At 53.9% G+C, this 22,937-nt stretch overlaps 5 protein-coding genes across 5 annotated transcripts; 2 read left to right on the top strand and 3 right to left on the bottom strand.

Annotated features, from left to right (window-relative positions):
* Positions 1-4,153: 4,153 nt before the first annotated feature.
* CABS01_15889 (uncharacterized protein) lies at positions 4,154-5,860 on the top strand (the record flags this gene model as incomplete). The annotated part of the gene is made up of 1 exon (XM_060549222.1): positions 4,154-5,860. One exon carries the CDS (start codon positions 4,154-4,156, stop codon positions 5,858-5,860), a length of 1,707 nt encoding a protein of 568 aa, XP_060390834.1.
* Positions 5,861-10,768: 4,908 nt separating this feature from the next.
* On the top strand, positions 10,769-11,121 carry CABS01_15888 (uncharacterized protein; the record flags this gene model as incomplete). The annotated part of the gene is made up of 2 exons (XM_060549221.1): positions 10,769-10,878; positions 10,911-11,121. 2 exons carry the CDS (start codon positions 10,769-10,771, stop codon positions 11,119-11,121), a joined length of 321 nt encoding a protein of 106 aa, XP_060390833.1.
* Positions 11,122-14,000: 2,879 nt separating this feature from the next.
* On the bottom strand, positions 14,001-15,850 carry CABS01_15887 (uncharacterized protein; the record flags this gene model as incomplete). Its single annotated transcript, XM_060549220.1, has 2 exons — positions 14,001-15,635; positions 15,713-15,850. The coding sequence occupies 2 exons, from the start codon at positions 15,848-15,850 to the stop codon at positions 14,001-14,003; spliced, it is 1,773 nt and encodes a 590-aa protein (XP_060390832.1).
* Positions 15,851-16,726: 876 nt separating this feature from the next.
* CABS01_15886 (uncharacterized protein) lies at positions 16,727-17,242 on the bottom strand (the record flags this gene model as incomplete). Its single annotated transcript, XM_060549219.1, has 1 exon — positions 16,727-17,242. One exon carries the CDS (start codon positions 17,240-17,242, stop codon positions 16,727-16,729), a length of 516 nt encoding a protein of 171 aa, XP_060390831.1.
* A 2,284-nt stretch (positions 17,243-19,526) lies between these two features.
* On the bottom strand, positions 19,527-21,272 carry CABS01_15885 (aminopeptidase I zinc metalloprotease; the record flags this gene model as incomplete). The annotated part of the gene is made up of 2 exons (XM_060549218.1): positions 19,527-20,947; positions 21,080-21,272. 2 exons carry the CDS (start codon positions 21,270-21,272, stop codon positions 19,527-19,529), a joined length of 1,614 nt encoding a protein of 537 aa, XP_060390830.1.
* Between the last annotated feature and the right edge of the window lie 1,665 nt (positions 21,273-22,937).

The following is a 22,937-nucleotide window of genomic DNA, read 5'->3' as shown; positions in this document are numbered from 1 at the left end:
TACGCTACCTACCGTGCTAATGCTTTGAAGTATCTGTATGGATAAGGTAGAGACATGTCCGGGGGAAGGAGACATGTCTCGACAACGAGGTCTAAAGCAGCCCACTTCTGTTCAGGACATTCAGGTGAGTTGGGTCACGATGAACCGTATCCGTCCAGACCTGAGAGTAGCTACTGGCACACTACTGCGTAGATTGCCAGAGCCTAGAGTAAATTGAGCACCATGCCCTTGGAATGTGCACTCCAAGTGCCTGGCACCGTTCGTGTCTCCCCTGCAACTCGCAGAAACATGCCGATGGGTGCGCAAGCCTCAGGGTGCGCTAGGCGGAGGAACTTGGTCAGGAACCACGGCTCATGTACCGGTACGCCCAAAAGAAGAGGGCCGTGACTTACATCATTCCGCATCTGCCGTACCGGCTGCTACCCATCTCCTGGTCCAGCTCCGCTATTGTTTCTTCTTGAATCTTGCCTAGCTCTGGTTTCGTCGTCCTTTCCCCTTGTGGTTTAATGTCGTCCAACCCAAGTCGCGGCAGTAATTACTCAGTATTCCGTATACGTACTGTCAAAATGAGTTGGTACCTTAGTCACGTCTAGATAACTCAAACATCGTCGTGGGCTGCCATGGACCGACCCTACGTACTCCGTACAGATCGCTTCTTTCTCTTCTTCTCAGCCCAACCTTGATTCACCCTGGACACCGCTGTGAAGCAACGGAATAGTAGAATATCGCGCATCCGTCACCGACAGGTGTTCCATCGGATCCCGCCGGTGGGAGAACCTGCACTACGAGTCATCGACTGACCAGCCTCTAGTTCACCTCGAACACGCAGACACATACACCCACACAAACAAACATCTGGGTTGGGTATCTCATCTCGAACCCCAGGCCCACCTTTCCTGAACTGCAATCACGCGCTCGAGTGCTCTCCTTCTCGTCAGGTGTACAGATGTCAGAACCGCTGCTGCAAGAGATAACGGCGCTGAGTTGTAGCTCAAAGTTTCCCTGTCTTCCTTTCTTGGCCACTCATGCGAAATAGTACAGCTTTATTCCCGCCCTAGACGGGCATTCCAAACGTCACCGTTGATCAGATGGATTCCAATCATAGACATTCATTTGGCCCGCCGTTGCGCTAACCCAACTGGCCCCCATTCTTCACTATCCGGCTTGCCGATTTGATATTAGCCCAAGGGCTTGCAAATCGACTTTCCTAAAGGCTAAACCGCCACACACGGAGTGCGGATTTAGCTAACTACCTGGATTCCGGGGGCTACAATCTGCGCATCTGGGTATACACTAAAGCGAACCAGAACCGACGGACGCTCCGGGTCCTGACAAGATATGGATGTGACCAGGTGCTCCATTGCCTGCGGATACTATACATCACCTGGATACCCTATACTCCGCTCAATATTCGTACTCCGTACGGATATACAGATATGAAATATTATTCAAGAGACTGACGCCGAGCCGAATGGATGTGCAACAACAATGGCGATCTGCCCAGCATCGCCCACGCCGCGCTGGATCCTACCCGCACCGGGCAGGCGGGCACTTTGGGATGAAAAGTCTTCGACGGGGATCCATGGACTCGAACGTTGGACACTACCACCGCACTATTCTCTGAACAGTTACGGGACACCGCACGCTACCGTCTACCTCCCCTCTGTACCTTGCCATGCTCGACGAACTACGCTAGCCGGCTAGTTACCTAGCGTCTAAGTAGCTTCCATGAGCCTGGTCCAAGGACGTCGTCTTCACTCCCCAGTTCTACTTCTCTCGCTTCTCTCCCCTCCCCCCCCCCCGGAGACCTACGCAGGGACCCCCGAAATCCCGGCCGATTTGGATTTTTCTCCCTCCCACGCTGCACTGGCTGAGATGAGAGAAAGGTCCAACATCCCGCGCTTCTCCCTCGGCCTGCCAAAGTCGGTCAGAAGGGCGGTGATGAGAGGGGAAGCTCCCCGATTCTTGCATCATGCAGCGGAAGCCGTTCCTGGGGCGTAAGAGTATTCCTCTTCTCCTTCCAGACATATCTGACTGCTGCTGACAACAGACCCCAGTGCCTTACCTGCACACACACCTCAGACGCGAACACATCTGTGCGAGAGGGGGACAGCAAGATACGCAATGAGCATCGTGGAGTGGTAGACGTGCCACCATCCTTGCAGGTCACGGAGCTGCCCTCGACACAATAAAGGCTGCGCAGCGCATCGTCATCTCGCGGCACCTTGGGTTCATGACAAGCTGCCCGCTACGTCTCGGCCGAGCAGTCATTCCTCGCGTACTTGAAAGTTGACGCCGCCTGAGCTGAGCATTGTGAATTGGTACGGACAGCTAGCTCAAGCTAGCTAGCTGCGAAGCATCACTAACTGCTGCCCGTCATTGCTAGGAAGACCGAGGCAGCAGAAGCAAGCACCATCCCAGTTTCTCGCTGCCCTTCCGGAATGGCTCTTCAGTCGAGAACATTTTGGCCCCGTGCGTCAAGCATGGCTAACCCTCCTGGAAAAAAGTATTTCTGCATGGCATGTCACAAGAAGCAAAAACAAGAGGCAAAGTTCCCTAGGTCAAGGTCCCAGCCAAAGCCAAGGCCCGCAAGCAAGACAAGTGCGCAGAGAGAGAGGGAAAAGTCGGTACCGTCATGTCAGCAGGGGACTTGTACCGTTACTTACCTCTCGACCCGAACGAGAGCAACCGGTCGACTAAGCCCTGTCAGTGTCTGAGCACCCTATGGCGCCGAGACTGGGTCTACCCCCTGGTGTTTCCCTTGATCCCATGCCATGTACCCCGGCCAGCACATTTGCTGTCCACAACCCAACAGCTTCAACTTGTATCCAAATCCATGTCGCCGTTCATCCTCCTCTTCTCCTCCTTCTCCTCCACCACCGTGTACACCCCCATGCACGTTAAGCTCGTTGGTTCCCCAGCAAGTTGCTAGGGTTCGGTCGATAAGAAGGCTATGCCGCCCATAAGAGAACTACAGTACGCTAGGGCAATTCAGAAAAAGAATCAAATAGACCTGGTCCTCCCGACCTTGCCTAATAGTCTCTGTCGTGTAATGACCCGCGGTTACATTGGAACCATAGCAGCTTTGCAAGAGAATCCTAACCACTCCTTTCGATCACACTTGCTCATCTAAATCGAATACGACCTTGGTCACCAAGCCACCCTGCCCGGTTATCGAAATAACATTCAGTTCACACGAGGAACACGGCTCACCGCACTACACTGCTTCGAATATCCAGCCTAGCAACAACTATCACTTGTGGTTCACGTTCTGCAACGATTCTTTCTTCTCAAGAGGACAGACCTGCAATACGTCAAACTGTTGGATCATCCCTGGGTTTATGAAAAGACCAGCAAGAAAGACAACTAGCTCTAGCAAGGAATAAGGACGCGTTGGCTACTCACAGTGAGTCGATCCAGCCATCACCTAGTGCCTGAGGTTCTCCTCGGCCACTCATTGCCCGGGATCGAATCCAGAGTCATGAGTGGCCCGTTCGGCCTGCACTCTTACCACGCCATCAACACATTTAATCCTGACCATCGGCACTGCCAACCTTCAGCCAGCTTTCCAACCTCTTCCACGGCCTTTTGCGGTCACCCAAGTACTTTGTCCACTGAAACTTGCGTCTCATCTGGAAATCTCCTTCTCTCAGTCGATAAAAGCAAAGCAGCCTGCCATCACATAGGGAAGTCATCATTACGACCACCGACGCCAATCTCGATAGACCTGCATCTACCACATCGTGCTTTAGCCAGCTCTTTGATCAGAAGATTGACTTGACTGGGCTGCTTCCGTTGCGGCCGTTGAACAAGTCTTTCTTACCTCCTGACCTATTCGTGATATCTAGACCTTGGGACTATTGGCTTCGACCCAGTTAGTCCCACCAAAGCCGACAATCTGGCGATCTCAGCGGTTGTCCGATTCTCTGGACATCACCAACCCCAACGTAGCCGCGAGGCTAAGGAGGGCGAAAACGCACAGACAACTTGTCTGCATACAACTGACCGGTATACTGGACAAAACAACACACACACTACCAAGCAACCTTCTTCTCCCGGGCCAGATTCGGACTATTCCTCGGCTTCAAGTACTGGCCAGAACGGTCAATGTTCGGGCCAAAACGGCCGGGAGAGTGAAGGGGAAAAGGTCTCGATGTCACAGAGGGGGCTTGCACCTCACTCTACGACGCAATCACCATCTCGAGCTCCCTTTACTTCCCAGCAGAGTACTCTATCTCGAGACAGTCAAGCGTTCCAAGATGTTGTCACAACCCCTTCGGCAGCCGGCGAGAGACACTCCAATGCTCCACGGTCCTTGGGCATCAGAGGGTTGATTAACCCGTCTGAAGCGCAACAGGAAAGCTCCACTGGCGAGTCATCACAGCCTCGGCCAACTGACAGTCAGACCTCGCCATATGGCATGCCTCCGGGGCAATATACCACATCTAGTGATCGCCAGTATGCATTCCAAGGTCGAGGACATCCTAGTTCTCAGCCCGGTACTCCAGCTGGCCACCCGACAACCACGCCCTTGGGCCACACACCATCGGAACACTCGCCCAAGAGTGGGTTTCCCTTCCCTCCCATGGGTGCTCCAAGGCAGATTCTCAGTCCTCGAGAAGTACGCGCAGCCAGCGTGAGCCAGACGGGTATGCGAGGCCACGAACCACAACAAACTCCCTTTTTACCGCCCAACGCTTCGCGACTGAAGCGCCCTTACCCTGGCGAGGAGGGTCCCCAAGAGCCCGTTCGTTCAGCATCCGGTCTACCCTTCTCTGGACCACCTTCCCTAGGCCCTCCTTCAGCAGGAATGGGTCCGCTCACAACGCCGCCGCGTTCCATGTCCCAGCCCATGGTTGGACACATGCAGCCTGGCAACCCCGAACGGCCTCAACTGCCCCCTATGGCACGAGATCCTCATGGTAGACCAACAGAGTTCCATGGTCAACCAATGCTACCTCCGGGTCAGAACTATCCTCCACCACAGTCACCAGGCGTCCCTGTTTGGTCCACACCTGGTGCTGGAACGTCCTTATACCAAAGTCTGCGGTCAGATGTGACAAAGGCGGAGGGTGGCATGGTAGTCAGGCTACCGGGAGACGAGGGAGGCATTCTCATACCCGTAGACGTACATCAGGCGTCAAAGCAGGCAGACGAGAAGCGCCAACGGAATGCCGGGGCTTCGGCACGCTTCAGACAGAGGAAGAAGGAGAGAGACCAGGAACAGACTGCCAGTCTGCAAAAGTTGGAACAGCGTGGACGTGACCTGGAGGTGAGAGTGCGGGAGTTGACCCGGGAGAGGGACTTTTACCGGGACGAGCGCAACCGTCTTCGGGATGTGGTTCTTCGAACGCCTCTCAGCGACATGGCAAACGGACCTCCGAGCCCAACGTCGTCGAGAAGCGGAGGATCTATGGCGGAGACCAGCCCCATGGTGCAAGCTCCGATGCTGCCACATCAGTCTCAGGGCTACGCATCGAGCGAGGCGTCTTCAGTGGAACGACCGACGCGTAGACGTAGGACCGACTCGGCCCCGCCCCCAGAGTTCTCGATGCCTTCATATGGCACTCCGATCCCCCAGGCTGGAAACCTGCCGCCCATGCAGGCTCCGGCGTATGGCATGATGCCGCAGAGACCCCCGTCTACGGCGCCGGGCGGAGAGCGACTACCACCTCTTCGGGGCATGGAGGGCCCTTACGCTGGCCAGGAATCGGGGCCAGGCGTGTCTGCCGCTGGTCCCTTGTATCCCAGCTACACGCGTGTCCCTCATGAGACGGGATTCGCGAGCAGATCTGCTGGACCGCCACCACCGGGTCACCACGGGCATCACCATCATGTCCATGAGGGTGGCCCGCGGTAAAGCCGAGAAGGACGGAACTATAACAACGTACGACAGAAAAGTGTTCATCTCTTACTTAGGCCTTTTGGGATTTTATCGACCGACCGCATTTCTCTACATCGACACTCGCTACCAAGTTTATACCCACTTCGTTTCACTGTTTCGAACTCGTTCGCTCTATACTACGAATACAGATTATAATAGGAGGGAGGGAGGTTGCGGGGTTTCCCAAAGAGGACTGCTTGATTTGGGTTATTATACTTTGGGTTTATCTCTCAGAGAATCGCATAGTTGGGCGACCGACGCAGAACATTTCTTATGGGCTGTAAACATGGGAGTTGGCTGCATGGGAATAAGGAGAAGGAAGCAAGAGAGAAGAAAAGGGTTGTGTGTCAGCAAGAAGAGTCAAAGTCATCATTACAACAGAAAGGAAAGCCATGTTTGCCTCTACCGAGGGATGGTTTGGTCCGACCAAAATCAACTTTTCCACAGCGCTGGGTTTTATGTTTTGTTTTATTTTGCACTTTTATTCCTTTAGCTTTGGCGTGAAAGGGACGGAGGGGACTGGGACTTGTTCATCAAGTTGGGTTTTCAAAGCGGATATTTGATAGAGCATCGGCTGTTCACCATTACAGCCGACTGCGTGTGATTTTTGCTTTCGATATTTCATTTATTAGACGCCGGACTAGTCAGTGATGGCGTCGTATGTTTGAGACGGAGACCGGGTTTGGGCCGGATTATGAGATCCTTTCATACCGAACATTTGGTATCTATAGAAATTCAAACAATAGACGATCGATTGTGTGTTGATATTTTGGCTCGGCAAGATTGTGTCCTCTACCCAACCCACAACCTTGAGTTACGTATTGAATCTGATAAATAAACGCCGATTTGGTCAGAATCCCGATGACGAGAAGAAACTCACGGGCGTGGGGGATAGGCTAGGGGGGTGGGGGTGGTCCCAAAAGAACTCGAAGTGAGGCGAGTAAAAAGTGTGTGTGTGTGTGTGTGTGTGTAGCTTGACCGTCAGGGGGAAAAAGAAGAAAGGATCCCAAGCAGTTTTACTGGATGATTTGCGACAAGCCGCAAGATGATCGAGAGAAACGGAGGGTGGTTTGGCAGCCCCGGGCTCCAGGTGGCCGGTTGACTGGACCACTGACCGGGCAAAAAGTCAGCTTATGCCATAGATGCGAGTCATCCCAATCCGTTTCGTACATGGACTTTTTTTTTTCTGCCACTCACTCACTCACCCACGTCCTCCTTGCTTATGATCGACCCGGTAGGTCAGATCCCATCCATCCATCCCACATGAACGGCGCGCGATTTGTTCAGACTGGGAATGAGGGTTGGGAGGCCAAGGGGCCCATGCCAATGACTACAAACCCAGGCCGCCGTCGCTGCCGCCGTTGTCGTCGTCGTCACCTCTTTTCAATGTGCCAACGTCCGTCTTGACAGGACAGAAATGTCTCATGCGCGCCTTGGTGGACAAGATACCCAAGAAAGCTAGACAGATATAGAGCCAAAGATAGAGCCAAAGAAAGAGACAAAGAACGCAGATGGAAGCAATTCGTTGGCAGCGTCGTCTCGCCACGTCACACAACCCCCCCCCCCCCCTTGTTTCCTCGGAGCGATGGCGAAAGAGTGTTGTAGACATACTCGGTCCGCGCCAGCGCAGAAGGCCCCCCCTTTCTCATGGGATCTGTCGCGCTAGCCGACAAATGTTACCGTGCATAGGGGCGTATTTGAGAAGAATAATACAAGAGAGGAAATGCTTTTCTCGGTTCAGCCAAGACGCCAGCTTTTGGACTTTGGGCTAAGTGTTCTTGACTTTAACCCCTCACACACACCCCTCCCCTCCTCGTCCCCTTTTCCCTCCTCTAGTATTTTCTTTTCCATTCCTTTCAAGAAGATTGATCGACGCCGGTGCCGTTGAGCAAACTTGTCAACGACGCTAATGTAATATATCGATCAAAGCTATCTGCTTCCCTCCCGTTGGTGCGCTTGAAGAAAAGGGTAAAGGAAAAAAAAGGAAAATAACAGACGGTGTGGACGGTGGACAGGTAGACGAAAAGGCAAAAGAGCTTCTTGCCCAATCAGGCAATGAGCTCACCGAGCCAAAGGTACGTACCGAGGCGAGGTGAGCCGGCCCTTGGGCTGCCCTGGCGGTGGTGGTGGTAGCTCGGACACGGTTCAGGGTCGGAACAAACGGACGGAAAGGAAGGACGCTTATGGGAGTAAGTGGAGGAAGGAAGGATGGAGGGGGTAAAGTAGGGTGGATGGTTGGTGGTTGCGAAGACGGGAGACGGGAAACGGGGAACGGGGTTACGGGTTACGGGGAAACGGCGGGCGGACGCGGGCAGCGGGCAGCGGCACAGCAAAGGGCAAGCACGACTTCTTCTTTGGGGCCGCGTTTCCACTTCCCATTGGCGCTGAGCTGTGTACGTAGTAAGTGCCTTCCCAGCTTTGGGGAGGGGTTTTGGCCCCCACTTCCCGTGGGTCACGTCCCAGGTCCCATGTCCCCGTTCTTGCCGTACTTGGGCTTCACGGCAGCCACGTTTGACAACGACACCTGCCTTGCGTCCCCGTCATGTACGTAAGGTCAGGTACCTAGGTACGGTACTTTGGCATTTCCATTTGGGTAAAGCAGGCACTCTTACTTTCGGCTGTGTGCGTGTGTGTCTGTGTGCATGTGTGTGTGGATGATGCTGATGTTTCCCTGATGCTGGTGCTGATGCCGATGCTGACGCTGACTTGCATCTTTCACCTACATACGGATACATACACCTTGAATCACGGCATCACGACGACAGCTCGACACATATACCGGACAGCCAGCCGCACGAGCTGCGTATGTGAGTGATGAATGATGCGCGAGATGCATGCTTCTCTCGGGGTTTCGTGCACCTTGCATCCCGCTAACCACAGCGCACGGCATCGGTCTCCCAAGATGGCTTGGTCTACCGCATCGAGACCCCCTCGATGCACAAGTGTCTCGCTGAATCGGGCAGGCCATGTACGAAGTAGGTATCTCAGCCTCTCTCAGGCAGACGCTTCTCAGCTGCAGTTGCATCTTGTTGTCTTGTCTTTTCTGGGCAAAGATGCCATCAAAGTACTAGTTGCCCCCTCCCTCCCATGCTCTGCTCCGAGCGCACAATGGAACCTAAATTGGGCATCACAGCTTGAGCTGAGAAGAGACAGAGCAGCCGAGCAGACAATATTCCCCGACGACCGGCTGTACAAAGTTCACAGCCCCGGGCATCTCCCCTGCATCGTCTTGCGTCCCCGGCGACGTTGACATTTTCGTCTATCCTTTTTTTTTCCCCCTTAAACATCTTTCCCATGTCACGCATGTGTTCGTTTCCTGCCAACTCTGTTTGTTGCCCGCGACCCCCTTCCCCTCGTCTCTGCCTTCCCAGGTCAAACTTTCTGTAGCTTGTCCTCTTCCCATTCTCTTCCACACCGTTCCGTCTTCCATCATCACTTGGACGGCAGTTCTGGAAGCTTTTTTCTGCCCATCATCGAGGAGGTCCTAGCTTTTGGGGCTTGACTTGCTTCCTTGGCTCGTCCAAGTGTTGTTGCACCGTGCCGTACTGCACACACACGCCTCGTTCGTATCGTGCCTTCGTACCTTCGTATCTTATCTGGCGCTCGCTCGCAACTTGCGAATGGAAGCCAGACGAACGGACGGACTTTGGGCACAAAGCTGAGCCGGCCATCAGCCGCCGACACCACAACTTTGTTCAAGACTGATGATTTGCAATTAATTGAGTTTTGGTGCCTTGTATCTCCCTCCTGCCGTCTACCTACGCTTCTATTCCTGGGTATTTGCTTTCATTTACTTTCCTTGGCCTTGTCACCAGTTTTTCCTTAGCTGTCGGACAGACGAAATAGCATTAACCGGCAGTTCGTTCCTTTACACATATCCAGGGAACGAGGGATGAAGCAGCCGGCAAGTAGCTGGCCACTTTGGCAAGATGCGATTGGGAGAGGCTGTTCACGATGCCGTCTGGGCAAAAAGAGGGCAAATAGAGGAATCTGCGAGACCGAGGTCGCCCTGCGAGACATCATTGACGAAAGCGATGAACGAGGCAGAACCCGGGTTGAACCCAGAATACGATGTGTCCAGCAATACATACATACGCACACACGAACATACCCCCTGGGCGGCGGCAAAACATAGCAACTGCATAGACCGACCCGGCGCAATGCGGGAGCCGACGTTGCAGCCCTCGTCGGGCCGTCAACGCAAAGTGATTGCGTCAAGTTTTAGCCTATCTCTGGGTGGGAAGGGTAGTGTTGGGCCACCGGCAGACCATTACCCTACTAGCCATGATCTCACTCTCTCTACCCTCCTCTCAGGCCTGGGACGCTTACGAGCCAGCTATCAAGCAACCTTGGGTATAGAGGGAGGAGGGGAAAAGGGGAGTGAAGGAAGAGAGGGGAGGGTGTATTGAAGAATTCGAGCTGATGCTTTCCTTGCTGATTCCCATCTTCTTTTTGCTTCTTCCCTCTCTTTCCCCCCAATCTTTCCACTTTTCCCCTTTGCTCGGACGAGAACCACGGACCCGGTCGTCTTAGTCGACTGACTCTTGGTTTTCTCCCAGCTTCTTCCCTTTTTGCTCTCGAGGGGTCCGATGTAGAGGTACATCGTCCCGACTGGGGCACGTCCCCCGCCATGTACTGGTTCAAAACTGTCTGTTTCTGGCCCGTCCCTTTTTCTTCCTTTTACCCAATTCTTGCACACGATTTTTGCTTTTTGGTCAATGGAGAGAGGCAAGGGGAGGGAGGGGGAAGAAGGATGATAGGTGGGCACACCTTTGACACCCAACCCGCACCTCCAAAGCTGTCTACTACAGTAACGTATACGCAGTACAGTCCTCCTCCTCCTCCTCCTCCAACCCCCGATAAGCTACGGGGCTGCCTTAGTTTATGACTTTGCATTTTCTCCGAAAATCGCAGCAGTCTCGGCACCCGGGATCCACCACCTGGACGTACCTGCAAGGCGACCCAATGCCGGTAAGCCCCGGGACCGCGGGCGGGGAAGAACCTGACCTGACAGCCTACCTTACATTACAGGAAAGACGGGAGAAAGGGAAAAGAAAAGAAAAACCCCACCACCCTTGAACCACTTCAACCAGGTACGATCGGGCAAAACTGGAGTCCTCGCTGATGGCCGGATTTACCCCGCACCCACCCGTGTCACGTCATCTAACAGCCCGGCCGGCGCTGTACCGGCGGCCAACCTTGTCCCCAGGCTTGGCCGCAGGCTTGAGGCTGTATGAATGGATGGATGACCTCACAATCAACCCCCGTCCCGTCGTCGCCTTCTTCCCACCTTTCCCCCTCTCGTTCTCGGGAAGGGTTGTTCCATGCGATCCCACCTTTTCTACGGTACCTGCCGAGGTTCCCTACTGGTCCCGGCTTGGTCCGCCAGCTGGGACCCCGTTCCCTGGGATGCGGGTTTGGCCGGGGTGACCCGACTTGTGGAACCCCACCCGGAAAACGGCCGAGAATCTCCGTGTCTGTCTCTTTATCGCCTGGCGATTGCTACCCGACTAAAGGTAAACCCAGACGCCGAAAAGTTGAGGGCGAATCTTTGTGTGTGTTCGATATCAAGTTTTCGACGACGCGCCTCGGTCTATGGCTGAGATCAGACTGCATTGCTGGCCTTTTGCCTCGCTGAGTAGCTGTTGTTTGAATGTGAGGGAGTTTACATGATTAAGACGAGGACCTGTGGTTGCTGCGACGTCTAACATGCCGAACGGATGACGAGAGACGCCCAGGCCTCATGGGAACCATTCAGACGCTGCCACGGTCCTGCAACACAAGACTCCTCTCAGTCATGCGCATCAAGCGATCGAAAGAAAGGCGGTGATGATGTCCTCGCAGGCCAGGCTGGATGTTGAGTACACCGGATAAAGTAGATGAAATACTCTTCCCATGTGCCTTCCACTACCTTCTAGATCATGCGTGATTGAATGACAGTGGATGGTGATGAAGTGGCTCGAGTATCAGAGCATCCAATTGTACAGCCAAAGCAAGATTGTCCAAAAACATACCATCTACCCACTCACCTATCTAGCCAAAAAGCGAGTATGGCGAGTTTGAGAGGACGGCAAGACTACCGATCAATTTGTTTGATACGTTCTTCTGTACTGTCTTCCAAAAAGCCTCGTCCTGTCTTGTGCTCTTGCGCTTCTTCATCGCCCCATACATCTTTGACATTTGATGATGAGTGTATTTTTCCATATCCGATTCGAGGTATGAGGTTTACTCGCCGTCTTTCTGATATTCCATCGCCTGATTCTGAGGAGGGCAGATTAGTGTAGTGGGAGCTCACAAATGATCGATGAAGGGGCTGAGTGCTAAAGATGACCATGAGCGCTCTCCGGCACCATTCTTGACTAATTGATGTGCTCCTACCCAGAGTCTGTTCGACAATCGAGATAGACGGTCTGAACAGCACAGTGCTCTTTGCTATGACTGACTTTCTTTCTTACTACTTTAACTTAGTCTCTTCCATTTTGAAATCTCTCATCCCTGCCTCATAGTCCCATGTTCTTCACTTCTTCACCACAATTCCGACATCACGACGTCTCGGCAGCCAGCAGTATGTCCATCTCTCCTCCAGCTCACACTGCTAAACTAGATCCAAGTCTACACCAACCCGGATTTCGAATAGAAATAGGTATATAAAGATATCAGTTACCCTGCAAGTTGAAATCCTTTCCTCAGAGGCGGCAGCAGAAGCCGGCCAGCCAGATTAGGTGGTTCGCCATGCTTGTGTACATCATCACGGGGCACTCAGGCAACTGACCACGTCATCGGCGCGGTGTCCCAATCTCTTTACAATCACCACCTCAGGGGGGAAAAAGGAACCTACCTTCCAACCATCTTCCACCCAAGAACTCGCAAAACCTTTCTCGGGGGTATACAGCCAGGAACACAACCACACACAAGACCGGGAGACGGCAGGCGCGATGGAAAGTAGAACCCGACCAGTTTTTTGATAACGCCGCGACCGCGCCCGCACCCGCGCCCGGGCCGAGGCCCGCCGTGCCGGTCCCTGCTGCTCTCACCTCTAACGCGCGGCTGCTTCGTTCGGAAACATAGCCACCAGGCCAACCCTGAAAGAAATTTTGGCTAGAGATCTTTTCCTATTCATGTGAGAGTAACGTGAACGAGTTTGTGCAGGACCAAGATGATGCCGGGCGCCTGTTTATTTCACTCGCGGTTGCCTTTCGAGAGGGTGTGCCCTCATGTACAGACGTCTATTTATATTCATTACATGCCGGGGGAGTGGATGGGTTCCAACGCATGTAGACAGCTTCAATCGGACCAGAAGATTGTCCTTGGATAGAACGAGGCAGTTGAGGCGGCTGATCTTAAAGTGGGAACAATCAACAGCTTCCTTGGACTCTTCCTAGTTCGCTCAAAAGAGGACTAAAAATTCTATGATGACCTCTTTTCATAGTTGCTTACCCACTCATCCATTTGTAAGGTTATTAAGGACCCCGTATTTTGTCAGGGTAAGTGAGGGAGGTTGGAGTTGCAAGAGCGCAACTACCAACGTAAATCAATCGAGTAGAAAGACAGATTCGATGTCTACGTTTAACAAACCCTCATCTTCCAACGGTATGCAACCTACCGATATGGACGCTGGACCGGACCCTGAGCGCACACAGTTGAGGGACTCGAGGCTTTTCATCCTTCTCGTCCAAAAGAGCGTGTTGGCGTCATGAAGAGTACCACTCTCAAGAAGCAGCCGAAACTCCATAGACAGAACGGAGCTGTCGGATCTTGCAGAATACCCGATATCTAGCCGTGCCATCGCCGACGAGGCATCTTCTACGGCCAGTGAAGCATTGCAAGCCGGAACATTCGTCATGCTGGTAATACACACACCCCTAGAAACTCTGATGGCGGGAGGTTAAATAAGAGTCATCACGTCAGCTCACATTCAGAGAAATGATCAACCTCACACAGGGAACCTCTCGTCTGCCAAAAGATCATTCTCCAATAAAATCGTACAAGTTCGTGATTAAATCGTACATGCCCTCCCGGACAAGTTATATCAACGACATTTCCGTAAACACATCTTATAATATACCTCATTGCCCCTCCTAGGCTCCTCCCCATCAGACATACGCCCCGGGGTACCTTATTGACCTCCCACAGCGCGTCCCACGGCCCCCGCAATCTCCCCAAACAAGATACCCTTGAACACGCTCTCGCCCATATTCTGCGTCCAGTGACCCGCTTTGGAAAGCTTCTCCTTCCAAAGCTTCTTCTGCTGCGGCGCCAGGTCCTCCCAGCTCACGGCGGGACCGTACACCTCCTCGTCGTGCACGGCGGCCTGGAACCGAGGGACGGGGTCTTCTTCGATATGCGTGGGGCTGACGACGTCCTCGCGGATGACGATGGGGTCTCCCTGCAGAGCGTGGACGTCGCCGATGAGAGACGTGAGGAACTCGTTGGGCATGTTCGCGACGGAGCCGCCGCCGGGAAGGATGCGCGGTTGGACTGCACCCATGGTTTCGAGGCCGAGTTGGAAGAGGATAGCGAGTACGAGGACGAGGACCGTCGTCGCTGCGAGCCAGGTCTTGGACCACTTGCGGGGCTGCAGGGCAACGGCGTAGCGCTGGGGGCGCGGCGGACCGCCCTTGCGGATAGGGGCGTCCCTGTCGGTGAACTTCTTCAAAAGGATAGAGTGCACGATGACGGTGTTCTTCATCGAGATACTCGCCAGCTTGATATACTGAGGGCGGGCGGTAGTCTTGGGCGGGACGTAGTGGGAGAGGGCGACGTTTGTGATCTGCAGAGGGTGCACTTCCTTCAACGTCGTAAGCAGATCAAAGTCGACGAGCAAGTCAATGCTCGAATGCGCCTTATGCTCGAGCGTGAAGAGCGATATCGACCGATCCTGGCCAACCGCGGCGACGAGGAACTGCGCATTGCCAATCTTGTCGCCAGGAGCCGAGGGAGGAGTGAGGTTCCGCGCAGCAATGGTTGTGATTTGGTTCACTGCCTTGGGCAGCTTGACCGTCGCCGCCAAGCGTCCAGGTTCGTCCTCCTTGAGCGGCAGTCTGATTCCCAAAAGGATTGCACCAGCCCGCTTGGGAATGTTAGTGCCCGCCAAGACGAAGTCCTTCGACAGGTACCGGATTGACCGGAAGTTGGGCCAGGTGCCAGAACCGTCCTCTTTGATCTCATAGGCGTGGTGAGGCCCGTCAATTTCAGACTTGACGACATTGATGATGAACAACTCGCGCTCGTCGCAGTACGCGACTTGGTACGAGTCCTCTCCAGTCTGAATGACATCCACGTCCACGGGCTCCTTGGAGACGTCCAACTGTCCGAGGATCTTAGGCTTGGTAGCATTCCCAGCTGCAATCTCAAAAATCGCAATCTGTGACTGCTTAGCCAGTCCTGTGGCCACGACACCGAGCTGCTTCTCGCCGTACGGCGCAGACAGCCGGAGGACGCGCTGGTACGCATCCTTGTCGACCTCGTTATGGGCAAAGATGGAGGTGCGCGATAGCTCAGCCAGGCTCACACTAGGAGCGTTTGCGCCAGCCGAGACGCGCGCCTTGCTCTGCTCGATGCCAAAGGCGCGGAAGTGCTCGTTCTTGCCCTTTTCGACTTCTTCGGGGCTCGAGTTGATGCCGGCGTAGAGGTAGCTCGTTCTGCCCTTCTTGGGCCCGGCGGCGAGGGTCATGACGCTGTCCTCATTGCGGCTGAGGTCGGCTTCGCCGCTGATTTGCAGTTCTTCTTTGGCTGAGGTGTCGATTACTGTCTGCGGCGCAAAAGGTCAGTCGCATGAGAAGGCAGATGAATGTGGGGGAGAGAAAGAGCGATTGGGGGTTGACGAACAATCTTATTGGCGACACCGCTGCGGTTGGCACCACCTCCTCCACCGATGAGAAGCCGATTCGGATCTTGAGGGTCGAATTCGCAGGCGTAGGGGAGGTAGTCGAGGGTGAGCTTCGCGGTCTCGAAGGGGGAGGCCATGGCTGGCGAATCTGACGGCGGTCTTGGTGGGGAGACGTTCCCTGCAAAATGGCTGGAAAATGGGTCTGAGATGTGAGGGAAGAGGCTTCGAATATGGTGAGTGCACGTTCCAATCGTCAAAGAACCATGGCCGACTGAGATTCAGGTGCACAACGTCTGCTGGAGGAGGAGAAGCTGTGATGTTGGAGAATGATGACGCCGGAACGAATGCGGAAAAAAAAGAGTTGGCCAGATGGCCTTGCCGAGTTAGTTTAGGGGGGGCAACGTCAGTTTGCCTCAGCTCTGGTTCTGCTATGGAACCTCCCCACGTGTGTTTTAGTGCAAGTAAGCTCAGCTGGAGCACGGGGCAGGCAACCTAAAGCTGTCACCTCACAGCTCTCGTCAGCTGGGGGAGCACTGGGGAGGTTCGTTGGCTGGTCCAAAGACCCCTGCTCTTCTTCTTCTTCTTCTTAATTGGCTGTGTTGATCAGTTCTACCCATCTTTTCTCCAGAACCAGCTCCTCGGAGCCGCCAAGATGGACAACTTCATTTCATCAACCACTTTGTCCTAATCATGTCTTTCTGCCGTCTTTTGTTGCCGCAGCTTTCAGTCTACCTTCATATTGAGGATGTCTTATTCAAGCTTAAAATGAACAACAACCATCGTATTCTTGTGTTGCTATGATCGCCATAAAGTCGGTAATTCTATCTATAGGTCTATGAATGGAAGCATTCGCTGGTAGCTTCTCTATAAATCACTCGATGCGCTGAGCAAGACGTGCCTTTCTCATCTCCAAATGAAAGTGCAAATGATCCTTGCTGGCACAACGCGTTGGCGGCACCATTCTGCCCCCTCCAAAAAACCAACGCCCATCCTGTCGAGAGTTCAAGCCTCTCTCAAAGGTCATCTCGGTTGCGCTGAATCGCAAACCAGGCGTCCTGGGCCACATGGAGCTGGTATAGCGTGTTGGGGACAAGGCCAAAGGTTTCATCGCGCTTTATGTTGGACAACTTGTTCGATTCCAGAGGGCGAATGGTCTTGCCACTGGGCGAGATAGACTGCTGGTCTGGGCGGGTTTGTGGCTGCTGCGACTGTTGCCTCTGTTCAGCCTGGGAAGCCTGCTGTTGATCCAAGATTGTCTGAGCACGGTCCATGAGGTGCTCGTAATGGCGAATCCGATGCTCCCAGTGTCTCGATCGACCTCTGCCGTCGGGGTGATTGTCATGGCGATTCTGCCTTATGCTTCGGATTATCTCGTTGCAGTCGTGGCAGATCTGATCCTTGAGATTGGTGTGCTCGGATGGTTCACGCTTCATGCAGCCAGACCTTGTGGTACCACGACTCTTGCTGCAGTCATAGGTGACGCACTCAACGTGCTGGCACGCATAGGTATAGAAGACCTTCTGGCACATCTTGGCTGCGACGACTGGTTCAAATGACTTGTTAGTGGTTGTCTCCAAAGCACAAGGGCGAATGTGGGATCATACCTGATCTTCTTCAATGTAGTCTTGGTTGTATGGTGGTATATGCGTGATGATGTATTGGCGATCGTCTTTGTCTAGGTCAAAGATCGAATTTACGACTTTGATAGGAAGCGGGGGTTGTATCGTGAGGTCCGTAAGATCGACTTCTGTGAATAGCTTAAAAGGACCTTTGAAAAGACAGTCAACCGTAGGAGTGAGGGTATTGAATTAAGAGGGGCCGGTGATTATCTTCAAGAGGCCAAGGGCGATTTCGAAGGTATTGTAGCTGTCCTTTGACTTGGAGTGGGTGTACAAGAAGAGGTTGAAGGTCAAGAAAGGTGCCGGGATTTCTTCCGCTTCTAGTTCTGATCGATGGAAGGCGAGATCGATATTTCCTTTCGGAAGCTGCCGTTTCAGATTCTGTTAGAATGTGGGTTGTTCAGGCTCTCGTGAGTGAGGTGTTTTGTAGGGTAAGCTGGAGCTGGATATTAAGGTTCTGTAAGCCACGTGTTGGGGAGGACGAATCTTTTGGACGACCGTGACTGCAGTGCTTAGCAAGGCTGATAGGTCAGGAGCTAGGAGTCTTTGCCGAGAAGAAAGGACACCTTATCAACGAAATGTTGGTGAACATGAAGGGAAACGGGATTGGATTTGGAGGGTGCTTGGAATATAGAAAGTGAAGGTGAAGGTGGAACCTCAGGGAGGGAACGGGGAAAGTGCGAGTACGGAGCAAAAACTCACCACAGTGCAGGGTAACTCGAGCTTTGCTTGTCTTTCTAGGTATATCAAAGTCAGCTATGAACTGGTCGATCGCATGAAGAAGTTCAGTATTGCGAGGGACAGTTCTGCCAGGATCTCAAATTCTGTAGAGTGGTGTTGTTCTAGGGCAGGTGTGGCAGAAGTCTTGAAAATAAAAGCGGTTTTGATGCTCACCGAAGGAGAGGTGTCGGTTGAAGAAATCGATTCAGACGCTCTTCCCTGAGAAGATGTTTGATTTTGTCGCCAGAAGGTCTGATATAAGAGTGAGGTCAGCGTCTAGAAAGTGATTCGCAGTCCGGGATGACCTGGCGATGGTCTAGGTAGGTGAAAGGTACGAGATGTAATACCAGACAGCGAAATGAATCGGTGTGGTTGGTGAGAGGATTGGAGAAAGAGGCCCGAAGGCAGAGGAAGATATTTCTAGTCCTCTGTCAAGTTTATGGGATATCGTACCAGGCAGTGGAAGGATATAGTGGTGATGGTGAGAGTGAGGAAGGTGAAAGTTAGGAGGTGTGAGAGGAGGAAGAGGAAAGTATTTGTAGTCCTCTGAGAGGTATGAGGTATGTTTAGTCGAGTTAGGAGCGAGGAAAATCGTCAGAGTGCGAAGAAGACATTCTTCCAGTACAGTCGCCAGCGGAGAATATGCCTCAATCTCGAATCGTGAAAGGTAGAGACGAAAGCGAAGATGAACGAAGGGCTGAGAAGAAGACACAAAAAAAAAAGTACCAACGAACCTTTCGTGAGAACTCAACTGTATCGTGAGAGCTTCAACGCTGCCGCAGTTGAAATCTCGAAATCGCGAGCAGGCGTTCCAGAATTGTTCCAAGAAAGACAATGCTCTGGTGCCCTGGAACTCAAATCAGGACTTCAAGTCGATGGCCTGGGTTCGATGTAGTCGGGTGAGCATATGTTGAGCATATGCTGCGTTCGAGGCGAAGTCGGGTTTGTTGAGTAAGATTCAGGTCGAGGTTGGTCGCGATTTTGAAAGGTGAACGCTTGCATGACCTCGCAGAGAAGACAAAGTAGTAGACGAGAAAAATATAGGGAGGCTGCGAGCAAAAAAGCCAGCGGAGCCGTCAGGGTCCCATTAGAGATCCCATCAGAGATCCCATCCGTAGATAAGATGGGAGTAGGAAGGAACGACCAGTCATCCAGCCAGTCAAGTACCTCTTTCCTCCTTTCATCTCAACCACCCTTTTCGAAAAGCAAGAACGCCATACTATACGAAATCTCTTATTTTTCACTCATCATGTTCACTCTCATATCTCTTGAAGGAGCACAATCCCCAAGGTAGCACCGGTGAGATGAGATCATCTTTACTCAATTAACATTTGTATTTCGTTCCAATCACCCAAACAACTCCAAGACAACTCGCTACTACAACTACAAACCGACTACAACCACGCCCGCCTCGTCAAAGCCAAGCTAATGACCGAAATGACCTCAGTTGGCGTCCCCCCCAAACGGAGACTGCTTAATCAACAAGAATCTTCTCCTCCAACTCCCCAAACCGCTCATAAAAGCTCTCAAACAGCTTAATAGCGTGCTCCACGTCCGCGCTACCGCCCGTCTCGCGAATAGAGTGCATACTCAACTGCGGGTTACCCAGATCCAGCGTCCTCACGCCGAGCTTGGCGCTGAGCATGGGGCCGATGGTGCTCCCGCACGGCGAGTCGTTGCGCACGACGAACAGCTGCAGAGGAACGCCCGCGAGGCGCGCGCACTCCTGCAGCAGCACGATGCCGGGCGAGTTGGTCGCGTAGCGCTGGTTGGCGTTGACCTTGATCACCGTGCCGCCGTTCATGGCCGGCTGGTGCGAGGACTCGTACTTGCCCGCGTAGTTGGGGTGCACCGAGTGCGCCATGTCGGCCGACACCAGGAAGGACCGCGAGAGCGTCTGCTCGTAGGCCGTTGACTCGTAGTCCCCGCCATCGTGGGAGGATACGGCCACGTACGACCCGTCCGAGGCCGTGTCGCGGCTGCCCGGGAGGGAGGCGAGGCGGCGCAGGACCGCGGGGAGGAGGTTCGAGTTGGCGCCGTGGGCCGAGGTGGAGCCGATTTCCTCGTGGTCGAAGCAGGTCACGAGGCGGATGGTGGAGTCGTTTTCGAGCACGTCGGCGGCGCGGACCGAGGCGATGAGGCCCTCGATGGAGCAGTACGTCATGTTGAGGTTGTCGAGGCGGGCCGAGAAGATGAACTCGTCGTTGAGGCCACCGAGGCAGGACTTTTGCACGTCGTAGAGGACGAGCTCGAAGTCGATGACGGCCTCGGGCTCGACCTCGGCGTGGGAGGCAATGACGTCGAGAATGTGAGGGTGGTGACGCTCCGTCATGGCCTTGAGTGGCTTGAAGTCCTCCTCGGCCTCGTCGCCCTCAGGCTTGGCGCTGCCCTTGTTCAGCTCCGCCGTAGCCAGTCCGGCAATGGGGAACAGCTCGTTCTCCTTGTTCGGGTCAAAGGTAGAACTCCGGTCGAGGTGGATAGCGAGCGTCGGGATTCGCAGCAGCGGCTTATCGACCTTGATGAGCTTCTGGACAAAGTTGCCCTCGGCGTCCTTGACGAGGACGCGCCCCGCGATGCTGAGGTCGCGGTCAAACCAGCTGTGCCAGATGCCGCCGCCGTAGGTCTCGACGCCGACCTGCATGAAGCCGACGTTGCTCTTCTTGGAGACGGGCTTGATGCGCAGGGTCGGCGAGTCGGTGTGGGCGCCAATCATGGCGACGGGGTTGCCCGGCTTCCACTTCTTGCCGATGGCGAAGGCGACGATGGACGAGCCATTGCGGGTGAGGTAGTATTTCCCTCCCGGTCGCAGCGCCGAGTTCCACGAGTCGCGCTCCTTGATCTTTGTGAAGCCGGCCTTTTCGAGGCGGATGGCGGCGGTCGCGCAGGCGTGGTAGGCTGCGGGCGAGGGGCACGGTTAGCTGGCTTCTGCTGCTGCTTCTGCTGCTGCTGCTGCTGCTGTTGCTGGGGTAAAGGTAGAAGACAAAGAAACCGTCCACGGCCGCAAACAACATGTCAATGGGTGCTTACGAGTAGGAGATGCGTTGACAAAGTCGACAAAGTCGAGGGCGGCAGCAGGGGGAGCCATTGTGCCGGTGGACGTTGAGAATCGAGCTCGGGTCTGGAGGGGTCGTCGAAGGACGGTGACGGTGACGGCTGCGATGGCGGGGTTCCTGATTGATCTGGCAGATGCTCGGCACAAGAAGGTCGTGGCCGGTAGCATTTAGGGGTTGCTAGATAAGCAAAGGTAGGAAGTGCTTGTCCAGTTACAACTAGGACAATGTCATAGACGGTGCTTCTCTCTCAGTGTCTGTTCCGTGGAATCGTTCAGTTTGTTAGGATAGGTCACGAGGGGGTCGCATGTCGTCAAAAAGGTAACCCGACGTTGATCCGGCGCCGAAAGCTGGGATTATTCTGCTTCACCAGCACCTGCCGAAAAGGAATGGGGGGGACCCAGCCCAGGTGCGTTAGGTTTGGTAGGTACTCCGTAGGCAGGTAGGCATGTACGCAGTAGAGTGGAGCATGTGCACCACCGGCTTCTGAGCGTTAGGTCCAGTTGATGGGAGATCGGTGGGTGGTGGCCGTGGTAGTGGTGGTGGTCCCCCAAAGACATTTGCTTGGATTGGAATGATCCGTCGCAGACCGGCAACGCAAAAGTACGTACTGACGCTCTCCAACACGCTTCGCGCACTGCGGACATCATGTATCTGTACATATCCCATCTCGCCCTACTACCTACCCGTCCATCCCGTGAGTCTGTAGTGTAGGTAGATATGTAAGGCAAGGCGAGTCTACCTAATGTACTGGCGCGGCTGGGCTAAGGCAGAGAGAGGCAAAGCCAAAGCCAAAGGGTCGGTCGGGTCGGGTCATGTCAGCAACTATTCAGACAGCCTCCGTGGTGATTGCATACGCCACCAAGGAGGAAAAACCTCCCGTGATATAAGTTGGTGTAGGTAAGTACTTCATTCGGATCAAAAACGATGCGTCGTCGCCGGAGAGAGAGAGCAGAGGGCTTCGGTGGTGGTCTCTGTGCGCGACTCGACGCGCGCCCTCTCTTTACTCTTTCTCACTCATGTCCTCGTCTTCCATCTTTTCCTCTTACACACGTATCCCTACGCACACACACACACACACACACACATATACACAAGCATAATTCTTGAGCATAAACACCTCCCATCGCAAAATCCGCAGTGTGTTACCTGCCAACCTCGGCTCGGCTGGGAGACAGACTGCACTATCTCGTCTACTCTTGACCAAAGAATCCCCAATGGGCCGCTGCCCACAATGGGGACCCCAGTCTGTCTCCCCTTCACTACGCAGTAGAATGAAATGGGTTGGCTACAGCAACAACCGTACCTAGGCCAAAGGTTCTTGGCCCCCTGGCCTGGGCACCGAGGAACAGAGGGGGGAAAGTGGGAGAACTGCTGGAGACTCTGCCTAGGTACGCAGCACGCTACTCCATACTCGGTAACAAGAAGCAGAAAGAAGAAAGAGAAAGGGCGGGAGGGCAGGAAAGAAAAAACAGAAGCACCCAAGTCCAGGGTCAAGGGGAAAAAGAAGAAGAAGGACAAGGCAAGGCAAGGCAAGGCACCCGAACCCGCGCAAAGTGGCGGCAAAGTCGATGACTGTAAAACCCATGCACCATGTCGATACCTGGCGTTGCAGCACGACAGATACGGAATTGGACCCCCCTCCCTCCTTACCCCCCCGGCTCTGCAGATCCCAGGGATTTCCTTGAACACAAGCCACAGCCAGCCAGACTGCCAGACTGACTGACTGTCCCAGCAGCGCCTCGCAGGACCATGGACGGGATGATGGGACACCAAAGTTGACATCCATCAAACAAGCCATTATGCTTCCCGTCCATCTCTCACACGCTCTCCCC

This window comes from Colletotrichum abscissum (assembly GCF_030869225.1).
Source record: "Colletotrichum abscissum strain IMI 504890 chromosome Unknown Scaffold_76.1, whole genome shotgun sequence".
Taxonomy (NCBI): Eukaryota; Fungi; Ascomycota; class Sordariomycetes; order Glomerellales; family Glomerellaceae; genus Colletotrichum; species Colletotrichum abscissum.
Note: the sequence above shows the minus strand (reverse complement) of the source record. Positions and strands in the feature narration are given on the sequence as shown.